This window comes from Bacillus rossius, chromosome 13 (genome assembly GCF_032445375.1).
Source record: "Bacillus rossius redtenbacheri isolate Brsri chromosome 13, Brsri_v3, whole genome shotgun sequence".
In the NCBI taxonomy this organism is placed as follows: domain Eukaryota; kingdom Metazoa; phylum Arthropoda; class Insecta; order Phasmatodea; family Bacillidae; genus Bacillus; species Bacillus rossius.
Genome location: NC_086340.1, coordinates 19,840,896 through 19,854,607, shown reverse-complemented (window position 1 = coordinate 19,854,607; position 13,712 = coordinate 19,840,896). Strand labels below are relative to the sequence as shown.

Here is a 13,712-nt window from a genome sequence, read left to right as displayed (position 1 = left end):
ACAAATATTTTTCTGTGTTAGCTTCTGTGAAGGTAGAAGCTCTGAAAAATAGTAATATTTCTGTAATGTACTCTAAGATATGATGTCTGAAAAAAAAAAACCTTTAGACTAGATGAATTCAACTTTTTATGAAACTAATATTTTCTCCTCAACACGTTATGAATTTATAAGACATTCATTATGTGTTATATAAAACGAATAAAACGTTATTTACTTGTCTTTTATGCTGTGCAACATATATTAAGAATTTTAACTGCTAAATCCCATTTTTCATTCATCTTTTATAAAATTATCTTTATTTTTCTTGTAGCTAGCAGAAGGTAGATGTGGGATTTTCCAAGCAGCTATGCAGAGACATAACAAAATATTCAATATTAGACTACTAAGCTCCGAACCATTTATACACAGGCTTGGTCCTTATATATTTAGACATTCCAGGGCTTTAGAAAGAAACCGCCAGTTTCATGAGCTTTACGCCATAGCAATCATGGACAACAGTTATGGACAACATAATGACGACAGCACAAAAGAACACACACAATAATTCCGCACAAGAAATTTAGTAATGAAACATCATCAGCACATATGAACACAGTGGGCTAAACAACGACGAGACAGTTTCAACAAGGAACAGACAGTCAACAAATCCGAACAACGCAGCAATGATTAAAATAAACAGGTAACATGGACGACACCACCGACGAACAAAGTAGGATTCCCCTCTGACAAAGCAGTTGCGAGGTTTTCGGGGATTGGCATATCTTCCCGTCGTCAGGCACAGACAGACCGACACGGGCACTGGAAAATAAGGTTTTTTTTTTATGCATGTTCGACCTCCTCTACAATCAGAGGCGCGTAATTTCAGCTTTTTTAACTTGGATGTCAAGGCATACCACGGGTATGGAGGTGTGGGATCCCCCCCCCCCCCCAAAGTCATTAAATTGTCAGTTTTTTTTTTAATTTTTCAGACTATTTTCACTTTTAAACATTTTTTATATTTAACATTATAATATATACAAGTTCCAATGAAGATTTTATTTTTTTTGTGCGCTAAATAAGGCTTGATTAATAATGAATAGGGACACCTGTATTTCGCGATTTCATTTCATGTCAAGGTATTTCACAAAACACTGTAGCTTTCTTCTAAGAGTCGTGGCAAATTGTGAGGGTGCAACAGTACGGTGACCACATTCTCATTGGTCCCCCCCCCCCCCCGGTCAAGAGTGGGACGACAATTCTCACCGACCTCAGCCAATAACCACAGGAGAAAAGCTACACTATCTTGTGAAATACCTCGACACGAAATGTATTCGCGAAATACAGGTGTCCCTAATAATTAGAGACAGGAAAAATTCGCGGGTTCATTTCGCGATAGGCTAGAATCCAAGTGCGTGTAACTTATTGCCGCTTCAGTGAGATTGGAACACAGTTTGCCTGAAGGACTGTGAACCAATGAATGACCCTAAACGTGAGAAGTATCGAATCATAAGCATCCCATTCAGCAGGTGTCACGAGTCAGTAGCCAGTGAGCTGGTGTAATATTTCCCCGCGTACATAGAGGATCGTGGAGTCCAACCTAGAGGTCATTCGAACAGCTAATTTTTTCCAATACCTACTAATAATTAGAGACCGGAAAAATTCGCGGATTAATTTCGTGATAGGCTGAAATCCAAACACGTGTACAATTCTGCTGGTTTTGCTATTGGCTTGAAGTTTAACTTAGCTCTCTGGGCCAATGAGAGATTATCTACCAAAGAATCATCGAATCACAAGCTACCTAGTGGAGACGCTTCACAAGTTAGCACCCAATGAACACACGTGTTTGCTTGAAAAATGCAGAGGATAATGGAGGCTATCCTAGAGGTAATTGAATCCGCGAATTTTTCCGGTCTCTACTAATAATGAATCGAGAAAGGGCCATGCTTGTAAATTAGTGGTAGTTTTTACTTAGAAACGGGGTGGCTTGATACTGGGTTTGGACTATTCTGCCGCCCCCTTGTCTTCTGCAATGGTACGTGTGTGTGTGTGAAGGGGAACTGACCCGGGCGCACGGCCCCCTGTGTGTTCCGCAGAGCGACTGTTCGGCAAGGCGTGGCGCGAGGAGTGGGTGGTGCTGTACGACGACTCGACGCTCGCCTGGTTCAAGGAGAAGGGCCGCGGCGCGCCCGAAGGAAGCCTCGTGGTGAAAGAGGCGCCCGAGATGATGGCCGTGAGCCAGTGGACGCTGCGCATCCCGGGCCGGCCCGACCTGCCCGGCGGCTGCACGGCGGCGCAGCTCATGGCCTTCGGCACGCGGCGGCGCGACAAGGTGCACTGGCTGCTGGCGCAGTCCGAGGAGGAGGTCAGGTGAGTGGTACCAGCCTGCACATGTCCTCTCGGCTGGATCACGAGCAACTGCGTGACCGTGGCAGGGGCGTAGCCAGGAGGGAGGGGGGGTTAGGGGTTCAAACACCCCCCCCCCTTAGCACCAAATATTTAATTAATTTCTTATTCATCACTCAAACAAATTTCATATTAAAATTAATAAAATTTTTACCATTAAGTACAACATTTAATTTAAAACCCGAAAACTGCTAAAATAGCACTATTTTACACCTTAAAATCCACATTCCTGGACCCCCCCGCTTTAATACGGGGGGGGGGGGGCGTGCTTCTTAACACCCCCCCCCCCCCATACACAAATCTTGGCTACGCCACTGGACCGAGGTGTCCCAGGGATGTGGGGGAAGAGCAAGCACTGTCGGTAACCTGGGGGTACACGGCGGGACGGCAGCTAGTTCGGTGGCGCCGAAGTTGGTGAATGGGTCTCCGCGATCTCTCGACGTAGCTGCTCAGTTGTCAGAACCACGGCGTATCTGTTTCCCCGGTTCTCGGATCCCATGCCCTATCAGTAGAGACACCTGTATTTAGCGATTTCATGTCAAGGTATTTCACAAAACACTGTAGCATTTTTCTAAGCGTCATGGCAAATTGTGAGGGTGCAGCAGTACGGTACCACATTCTCATTGGCCCCGTCAAGAGCGGGACGACACCACTCACCGACCTCAGCCAATAACCACAGGAGAAAAGCTACAGTATTTTGTGAAATACCTTGACACGAAACGTATTCTGGAAATACAGGTGTCCCTACCTATCAGGTTTCCCGAAATAGGACATGTAAAAAGATCGAACTCGGTTATGCCCTAGCGGGATATCCGAAACTGGAGGAGTTTGATGCTGTGGGCCAGTAGGCTTAAATAATATACTTATATCACGGTGGACATTTCTTTGGGCGCGACGAGAGTAACATTTCAAGGCCGAAATTTCAGTGCGACACTTACGTGAAACGTTGTTGTGAATCGTTTCCGACGCGAAAAAGACAGAGAATGGATACTTTGGCCAGATATATATATAGGTAAGAGAGCACTATGATACATACGTTCCTGGGCTCGTTTTCGTTCTCCACATTTGTGCGATGATTCGGCTTTCGAACTAAAAAAAAAAAAAAACAATAGAAACCGAGAGAGATATATGAACGAAAGAATAAGACAGAGAGTGTGCGCATGCGCTTTCTTTTTTCTTTAGCTGTGAGTGCCTCGAATTTTATATTTGCTACCTGTTATGAATTTCACATTTCGTTCAGAGATTTGGCGTGTTCCAAATGGCAGAATTGTTTGAATATACAGTAACACGCGCTGTTTTTCCTTATGGTATGAGTGCATCTCCAGTGAGTAATAATATTTATTGTCAATTAATCATTATTGATCGATCAATAATTATTGATATCCAGAGAAGTTATTTTAAAGTGAGTAATAATTTTGTTAAATCACGTTTTTTTTTATAAATTTGTCTTCTCTCTCTTTCTCTCTCTCTCTCTCTCTTTGTGCCTTTTTACCCCTTACGATATGCTTACGAGAGGAGGTTTAAAGTTCACTTCTATCGCGTGTACTGAGTTACAAGCGCAATTTTTTTTTAAGTGAAACTTTTTTTTTTCTGAGAGGGGTACAATTTTCGAGGGTTATGAAAATTCCAATCGCATGAGGGGAATAGTTAGGTACGTGGTGAGGGAACCGGTAGAGAAGAAGAGTGCGTCATCAGCGACGCCACTCCTACGCATGCGGTAGCGGTCGAATGAGAATATGGCGGGACAGGTATGTAGCGGAGCATGCTGTATGCTAGTTGTAACGGGAGATGAGAGGTATAAATGACGCAGCAGTGATGCTACGCAATTCTCGTAACGCTGCTTGTGTCTGTCTACTTCCACAGTATTTTATTTTTCATTTGAGAACATACCCGCATGCTTACTATTTTCGATTATTATCTCTTGTTCAATTAAAAAAAAAAACTAAAAATGTATCTCTATCCATACCAAATGAGCAAGAAGTTTCACTTCTGTCGCGCGTGAACTCCACGCAAAAGCTTCTTTTTTTTTTTTTTGTACTTTTACAAGTATGTCCTTTGAAACTCGGTTACCAACGATATCACTTCTAAAACTGCAAGGCACAGCTTTGTACCATTTGGTATTTTCAGAAAGCTATATCTTGCCATTTTACACGTGATATCTTTGGCAAATGACTTTCCAAAAGATTTTTCTTGTTAAAAGTACAAGCATTTCTTAACAGTGATGCTGCCTACTTGCGTTGCGGTTTTTACGACTTGCGTATTTTGTAAACCGGTACTCTCAAAAAAAATGTGGTTGCTGAAAATTTTTTGCGTGTTGCGTTTTTCTTACGTTATTGCGTTTCTTTCGTAGTTTGTGAAGCCGGCCTAACTCATCAGGCCCCGCAGAGTTGAAACCTTAAAAGTGTGACTTCAGAGGAGGAGGTCAAGTGTGTATTTAACCCCCGCTAGCACTGCGAAGTGAAAACCCTAGTACACGTGCACCTTTAGCGTGCTTGTCCATGACTTTGACTCTCATTAACTGAGCCCAGGTCCGTCGAGAGAAATTAAGAGTCCGGGGGCAAATAATTTCGTCGTGTCCCCTTCCTTATTATTTAATGTACTTTTTATTAACCCCATCAATTGAAGGGAAAAAAACACCAAAAATTGTAAACGTTCATGTGGTCATAACTATAGACGTGATCTGATCATATATCAAACTTGTAATTTTCGTATGATCAGAGTAAATTATGTCATTTAAAAAAAAAAGTCCAGACTTAGCCGTTCCGGGGATTAAAACTTACAAACAACCCCCCGCCCCCCGCACTCACTCTTCTCCGTGCCGCCATCTCTCGTGGCCCTCGTAGTAGAGCCACCATAATTTCACCTATTCTCTGCGTATCAGAGTATACTTGAAGCACATACACATCTGATTCACGTTGATGATTAAACTTCAGTGCTCTTGACAAGCCCTTAAATGTGAAAAGTTTTTTTTTTTTGTGCTTTTTACGAGGAAAATTCTCGGAAATTCAGTTTTCGACGATATCACTTCCAGGCAGAGGTTTGTAAAAAATTGCAAATGGTACAAAGCTCTGCCTTGCCGTTTCTAACAGTGATGTCGTCGAAAGCTGAGTGTTTCCAAGGAATATCCTTGTAATAGTACGCAAAATAATTGTTTACTATGTTGGTGACGTCTTGTGATTTGCGTGCTTTATAAACGACCGTTATTTTCTCGCGCTGGTTGCGTGTTGCAACGTTGCGTCTCTTGCGTGGTTCATGAATCCGACCTCATTCATGTGCGCACGTTAGTTTGCTCTCGCTTTAGCCAATTTTATATTCGGCCAGTCATAATTGCATCATTTTCATGCTCTTGTTTCATCAACTTTCAGGTACGAATAGGAAATTAAATATCCTCTCTAATTACTAGCCGATTGTCCAAGCTTGCATGTGTCTGTGCGCGGCGGAATGCCTACAAAGCCGAAGTTCTCCGAAGTTTTCCGAAGTTCTCCGAAGTTTGCCGATTGCTCGTGGAATAACTATATCTCAGTATATATATCCTTTGTTCTATATATGTATATATATATATATAACTGCATATCTCCCTCTATCTCTCTATAACTCTCCATACCTCTATACTCGTATCAATCTCTATGTATTCCGATCTATATTTTTATCTTTAAAAGTCAGAAGACAAACACACAAAAATTCATATATATAATTTTTTCCGTATCTATATTTTTATCCATCTATTTACCTTTCACAGGTATGACATAGGTATACAAAAACACGGCGAATTCAAATGAAACATTGTGTCAAAATTTTAAAGCCATAGGGAAAGAACTTTCGGAGATTTAAGTTTTTGAACGAACATTAAAATTTTTATTTATATAGATAACGCAAACCTAACTAATCTTTCATTTTAGTTTCAATAACCTAACCTAACAACCAGAAAAAATAATATATTACTTATTACACTAACCGACCCTAGCATGACCTAAAAATTTCAATTCGGTAAACTTCGGAACTGTTCGGGTTGGGGTTGCGGCTTTCAACACTGCGAACTCTAGGCTATCCGTGCGTGGCTGACAGATCGCTTGATTGTTGTCGGCCGGGAGACAGTGATGCGGTGAAACAAACGAATACCGAGCTGTTATGTGAATTGATCGGTCTCTGCGTTGCTGGCCAATACCGTTCGGTTCAAAGCTGCGACCGATAACAGTGGCAAATTGTACTGACCGTGTTCATTGCGGCACACTCTTCCTACCGTTCAAGTGACTATATACATCTGCTGTGAAGCTCGCCGGTGTTTTAATGTGTGACGCACCGATAACTCCTTATCATTTAGCTGTGTAAAAAAATCATAAATAAATGAAATGGTAATATATATTTTAATTCAAAACCTTTATAAGCCCCTTTGGCCGAATTGCCCCTTTAAAAGTGTGTATTCATAAAGAATATCATAAAACACTATTTTCTTATATGTTACGTACCGTTTAAATGTAAATATTGTTTTCTTGGAAGTCGCCGGAGATGTGTAACATCTAACCTCGGTAATGAGCAAATTCATGTGTTCTCATGTTGCAAATAAACTAATAATAGGAAACTCGTACACCAAATAAAACGCAGAATTCTTTAAAAAAAAATAAAAAATTGGTTCTGTAAAGTCGGTTTACGGACGATAGTTTAACGTGACGTCATAACAAAACATTGATGAAATGATTGCATACTTTATGAATAAAATTGAATCATTTTTATTTTAATAATAAAATAATAAATACTTGAAATTATACTAGTAATAAGATTTTTAAAATGCAAGAATAATTAACCTTTATTGCAGAAATTGTTGTTATAATAAGCAATGAAAACTACATTAACTTTTCACTTCACTTTATAAACAGTCGAGTGGAAGAGAGATAGATGCGGCGCAAGCGTACAATGAGCGTAACGGGACACAGAATTGCGGAAAAATGTGCGTAACGAGACACTTTTTCGTGCGTGCAGCCGGCGTTCATCGATTTATTAGACGTTGTCGCGTCAATAATGCCGAGCGTTATATATACATCTTTCCGCACCTTGACTTCCGTCGCATTCACGAAATTACTCCCACCAAACGCTGTATACCGAGAGCTGAGCTGTTACACATAAATTTTTTTATATATATATATACACACACAAATAAAATTCTGAATTTTAAAACCAAATCTTTAGCTAAAAATTTGGTTTTTTAAGTACATTGAAACGGCCATTCTTTTTGAGGTGTGTAAGTAATCAACTATGTTTTTATGTAAAAAAAAAAAATAGTGATTGTCAAGGTATCAATGTTTGTAGGCCTATTTGGAAAAAAAATTATATCCACTTATGTTTTGTATACTTTTTGTTTTCTGGAATTTAAGTACGAATAATATCACTGGGTTAAAACCTTAGTAACTATGTGACTTAACGGATTTTAAATTACAATGATGCTGAAAAAAAAGTTCAGTTTATGAACGATGCCAAAGCATGCATGCTCTGTACCGAAAGTGGTTGAGAACACGCTCTGCTTTACTACTGTTTTTTGATTACCTTGCTAATTATTGCTGGGGATTAATTAGTTCAGCCAGTATGTGTTACAATGTCATATGTGTAACATAATATATGTTCCTGTTTCATGCAGCGATTGGATGACGGCCATAAGCAATACAGTGAGTATCCCTATGAAATATGTGTATGTACTCGTTATTCAAATTATTCATGTGACGGATCAGCGTTTTTTTTTCTTAAAAATGTTGTGATGTTTAATTTTGAATTTCCGAGTTCTTTCACGAGATTCAATATCTTACCTAAATACTAATGTTTTTATGTCAACTAAGGCAGTTTCTTACGTATTAAAATTTAAAAAAAAAGAAAAAGGTTAGTTGAATCGAGGCACCCACCAACACAAGATATGCCACTAATTCATATTTTCATTGAGAAGCAGTCTGCTTAATTGCTACAAACTGTTCACTTCAAAGCCGAAAGTACATCTAAGTTTATCACTGGTACCTACACAACACAACAGTTGCCATCAGTGACTGGTAGAAAAAAAAAGTTATTTTGTACCTTTTTATTTATTTATTTATTTTGTGGGCGCTCTGACCTCCAAGGCTGACAATCCACACCCGCTACAAGGTAGTTAAAGAGTATTATATTTATTGTAAAGGCAGATGTTTTATTGAATATGTTAAGAAAGATCGCAGGCTTAAAAAATTTGGATGATTGGTTAGGATAGATTAGCTACATTAACCCATCATTGGTTGCGCTATGATAATTTCTCTCACACTAAAAAAATAAAAAAAAATATTTTTGAAAAAAGAGTCGGCAAGACCTTATCCTCGTGTCTTGCTGAGTTTTCAACTTTCATTTGCCGACACTTGAATGGGTTGCGACAAATGATGCATTTTGGATCTGTAGACAGTTCGCTGTTTATTGTCATGCTTAGTATGTAAGAGCTTTTCTCATTGCTCGACCAGCCACGTTTGAAATGGTGAATCTATTATTTTGTTTATTGTTCCAGTGCGTTACGCACAGGAAAATTAATGTAATAAATTTATTTTATGGGAATATATAAGTAGTAACAATATGATTACCTTAGTATCTATGCAAATGTTTTATCACCAATTAATTGTTACTACAAATTCTATGATATCCTTTTATTGTGTAGTTTTTCCTAGTCAAAGTCGAAATATCAACAGTTATATTTAAACTCTGAATAAACTAAAATACTACAAAAGTTCAAACAAATATTAAAATATTCTTGCACATCTATCCCCCCCCCCCCCCAAATAAATAATAATACTAAACAAATATCCATAATTTTTTTCTACAGTTCCTAAAATTGAGCACAGTAACCAAAAAATATTTTCAAAATCTTTCCATACTTTTCCAGAACGTTCCACAAGTTTACTTAAACTAATGATTGGCTCGCCAAACACCATGGTTCTTTTAAATAAATACGTTAAACACGCAGGTTTATTGAGTTGGTTCGGGTATAACAACAAAATTCCACAAACTTTGTAAAAATCGTCGACCAAGTTTTTAACATTTGAAGGTGTAGACATTCATAAGCAAAAATCATAGAGCACTGATTCGTTGTTTTCCATTAAACTTGCATATTAGCAACTTGACATCGCTCAGTCACTGTAGCCGCGCTTAAACTCATAATTATCAGCAAGTGATTTGCACTGCCAAAATATATATGTTGAATGTTTGGGATTTTCTCTTTTTACACCAGCTATGGTAGAATTATTTGATCATCATATTTCCTTAACTAGAATATTTATTTAGTTTTATCATTAATAGTGACATGCCTTTATTTTGGTTTCAATTAATAAATAAGGATAAGTTTATATAGTGTTTTTAGGTCGAAACTAAATACATACATCAGCTAATGAAAAAATTATTCCTAAATTACCAAAAACTTCTTTTTTGCCTCTTTCATGAGAAATGATTTATGAGATTATACCAAATCCAGAGAGAATTTGAATATATATTGATTTTAGTGAAACTAGATGTCTAAAAAATTTTATAAGTAAATTAAAAACTTTAAATGAGGTTATTTATTATTTTTTTGTTATTTTTAATTAGAGTTTTATTTTTATTTTACTTATAGTATTTATTTTCATTATAGTTTATTTTTAATTTTTTAGGAAAGTTACTAGTGTCGTCACACTAAGTTTGCCCTAAATAATGAAACGGTAAATTACTTTCACTATGAATATCAATTCCCACCACGCAAATCATAAGTATGATCTTTTCTAATAATATTATCATATTATCATATTATTATAAGAACTATAATTTAACAGCATAAATCGCGTGTAGAATGCCGTGGCAAAGCACAAGTACGCCAACTAGAGCGATATAAAATAAAATATTTTAATAAGGGACTTAGGATGATAAGCATACTAAGTTTATACTAATAAGATACGTTGATCCTGCAAGTCTTAGATCGCTATCTACTTTTGTTTTTGAATAAATCAAGAAAAAAACAACGAAAAATCAGATAGTTAATTTTCTTCTCAAAAACGGCTCAACCGATTTTAATGTTTTCTCATTTTTGCTTAAAATCATTTTCGAAAAATTTCACTTTCTCAAATCATGAACATATCATTATAAATATGGTTAGCGAAATTTTTGCCGGTGGTTTTTATCCACGAAATATTTTCTCAAAAAATAAATTTCGGATTGTAGGCTTTCGTGGCCAGAGTCACTTTAACTGCTTCTTAGATTTTGGCTTGAGGCCAACACCATGTGAGTGATCGTAGTGTCCAAAGTTTCGGTGCATGCTTGTGCCCTTTGAAGATGTCTGCGCGACAAGGCATTCCGAAACGTCGGAAACTCCATCATTTCTACATGCTCTGAACCCGGGTTCAGGTAATTTTTTGCCCTCCCACCCCCTCTCCAACTCAATATTTTTTTTTTTTTTTTTTCAAGTTTTCTGTAATGATGTAGAAGAGAGATTTTTTTTCCCTGTGAAGGCAGATCCTCTTAGCTCATTTAGGAATGTATCCTTATCTCGGGACGACTAAGCTTGGAAAGTTCATTTGCCGCTTCGTTTGTCGGGGTTATCGAACGAAAACTCCAGCGGGCTACGGGGCAAAATAAAACACGCTGAAGTGCAGTTACGCCCTGGAAATATAGCTCGCGGGAGCGACGAAGGTTTCCGCGTCCTCATTTCAATTTGTAAACGAAAACGACACTAAAAAAAAATCCAAAAGAGATGCGGAAGAATTGAAGTGTAGGAAAAAGTGTTCTTGCCGTCTCGTAATTCTATCCACCCCCATCCCCCCCCCCAAAAAAAATCTTCAAATGAGATGATCCGTTCGCTAGAAGGTATGAAATGAAAGCATCTACATTTTAATGTGCCACGGAAATACATACATATATATATAAATTTGTTTACCTTATTGTTTGCTCACCATGCTCTCGTTAGCTGAACAGTATTTTGTAAAAACTTATTAAACATTTTTACTGTAGAAATAGGCAATAATTCACTTTTTTGTCTGGAATCTTGCATGTTTTTAACTGACTAAATTGACACTAAGACTAGCGACTAGTTGACATAAGGAAGGTATACTGGCGAGTACAGCGCGGAGTTGGGGTGGCAGGTAGATGGTCTCCGTGGCAGGCCTTATCGACCTTCCAGTCGGGTCCAACTGCAACAGGTGGTTCGTAAAGATGGCGCCACATCTCAAGCAAGTGCAAAGATCATGTCCGAAGCCCCAGACTGGCATTGTGATACCCAAGACAGCATTTAGTCATTGATACGAAGTTATTTTATTATAAAGTTATTCAAATCCGTTTTTTTTTTATTAGGGCTACGTAAAAATATTCAGTTGTCAATGTCTAAATAATCGCTCAAGGACGCGTCAAAAAGGTTTTGCCCCATTTTAATAGCGTATGACAGATATTTCCCGACCGAGTTATAAGCAGATTACCAACTGCACATAATAGCCACCCGCTACGATCAGTTGTAACGAGTATCATAACTGGGTAAGGATGTGCCAACTTGCTTCAAGTATATATTATTTCAGCAATCTTAATCAGCTTTTATAGCTCACGTAACTTAGCAGCAAGTAAGAGACTCTTGCTCTCGATGATACACAGATGATTGTTAGTCGCTCTACTCACGGCTGTGTGTGGTGAGCATAGGCAACGCTACGATAATGGCAGCCGTGAAGTCCCTATACCTGCCAAGGCAGGATGATTCTGCGATGGTTTACCGTTGCCTTCCGCGGGATGAAGGTAAATGGGGGCATCACAGACAACCAGACCTGGACCCAGGGAGGTTGTTTGAAAACCCCCCCTCCCCAGTTGGGAATCGAACCTGGGACCCTCAGCCCATAGCCAGATACACTACCCACTAGACCCCAGTGGGCGGACAATGTATATATAAGCATTTTTTTTTTGTGAATTCAATATTGCTAGTTACACTGTATGTCAGAGACAAACCTTGAGCCGTGCTTACGCATGTCTCACCTGTCCGCCGGCGGCTACGTGTCTACTCAAGTCTCACTGTCCTCCGGCTGCTACGTGACTGCGCTCTCTGTGTCTGTGGTTGCTTCCTTCTCACTTCCCTTGCCCCTCCTTGACTCCCCTCCGCAGGAGTGTGCTCGGTCAAGCCAGTTCAGTCTGGACGGTTCGGGCTACTTCCCCCCTTCCTTCCCCTCTCCCCTGTGTGCTTACTCCGCCCCTAGTTAATTAGTATATAAACCCGCTACTAGCGGTGTCGCTACCTGCAGTCTGCCTTGACGTTTGGTGTGTGCACTTGTGCACTTGGTGACGTCGAAGCCGTGGTCATGGGCGTGAGTAACATAGAACTTTAATAAAGTGTGTGTTGGTATATAGTGGCTAGTTAACCTAAAGTTGTGTTTGTCAATTTTTCCCTTTCGTTGGCCTCGTTCTAAGTTCTCGTTTATTATCAGTTGTTCTCTCTTCGCCCATGACCATATGGCTCGCGCGCCGTCAATATTTAGTGTGTTGTGATTTTGATTTAAATATCTGGTCTGACTGCAGGTCACTGGGAAACGTTATAACTACCTGGTTAAAGTAGGCTGGTTTACAGATATTGGTTTCTAATCTCGTTTACCGATTGCGTCACCACCTGATGTTATTTTTTGGCGCCATGATCTAGATGTATTGTTTAAAGTATGCCTAGTTGTATACACGTATGTCTTGCGCATCGTATGTGTGTCTTTATGGTAAAAGCTAGGATAACTTTCTTTGATCTTTTAATCATGATGGACTACTAAGAATACAACTTAATGTATTAACCTTAATTCTTTGTTACGCTTGAGACATCGGTTTATATATTTGTTATGTTAGAGGTTGTTGCTAATGTGAATAAATATTAGTCTTGCATAGATCTTGGGTTATTCTTTAGATGGTGCGCCGTAATTACCCCTACACCTCCTGCTTTCTTAAGAAACCTTGTTTTTTACAATTTTTTTTAATCATCCTTGGCTGGTTCAGCTTGAAGGATGCTGTGACGTTTAGAACATACCTTGCGCACAGTATGGTTCAACCTAAATAACGGACAACAAAGATGAATACATAAAAACACGGAAAACGAGCAAAAATCAGCTGATGTCAAAATTTGTATGCATATTCATACTGACGTTATTGAGTTTTATGTACGACACACAGCGTAACTAGCAATGGTGTATGTCCGTAAAATGAACCTTTTAAATCATCGTTCCCCATTGCAGGGAATCATTCAAAGAATGTACGGATAGGCATGTGGTCCTTTAATATGGACGAAATAAGATTGCAGCAACAAAACGTTCGTTATTCTTTTGGAAGTCACAATACATATCGAAACCGTTATAAGTTTTTTA

At 38.8% G+C, this 13,712-nt stretch overlaps 1 protein-coding gene and 1 long non-coding RNA gene across 2 annotated transcripts in view; both read left to right on the top strand.

Annotated features, from left to right (window-relative positions):
• The window catches only part of LOC134538324 (uncharacterized), a 142,063-nt gene extending 139,908 nt beyond the window's left edge, over positions 1-2,155 (top strand). The window contains exon 3 of the long non-coding RNA XR_010076120.1: positions 2,073-2,155. This is a non-coding gene — a long non-coding RNA (uncharacterized LOC134538324). The remainder of the gene's footprint in view (positions 1-2,072) is intronic.
• Positions 2,156-2,200: 45 nt separating this feature from the next.
• Positions 2,201-13,712, top strand: part of LOC134538605 (translation initiation factor IF-2) — a 48,878-nt gene continuing 37,366 nt past the window's right edge. Inside the window, exon 1 of the mRNA XM_063380033.1 lies at positions 2,201-2,346. Within this exon, the coding sequence (XP_063236103.1) occupies positions 2,201-2,346 (146 nt within the window). The remainder of the gene's footprint in view (positions 2,347-13,712) is intronic.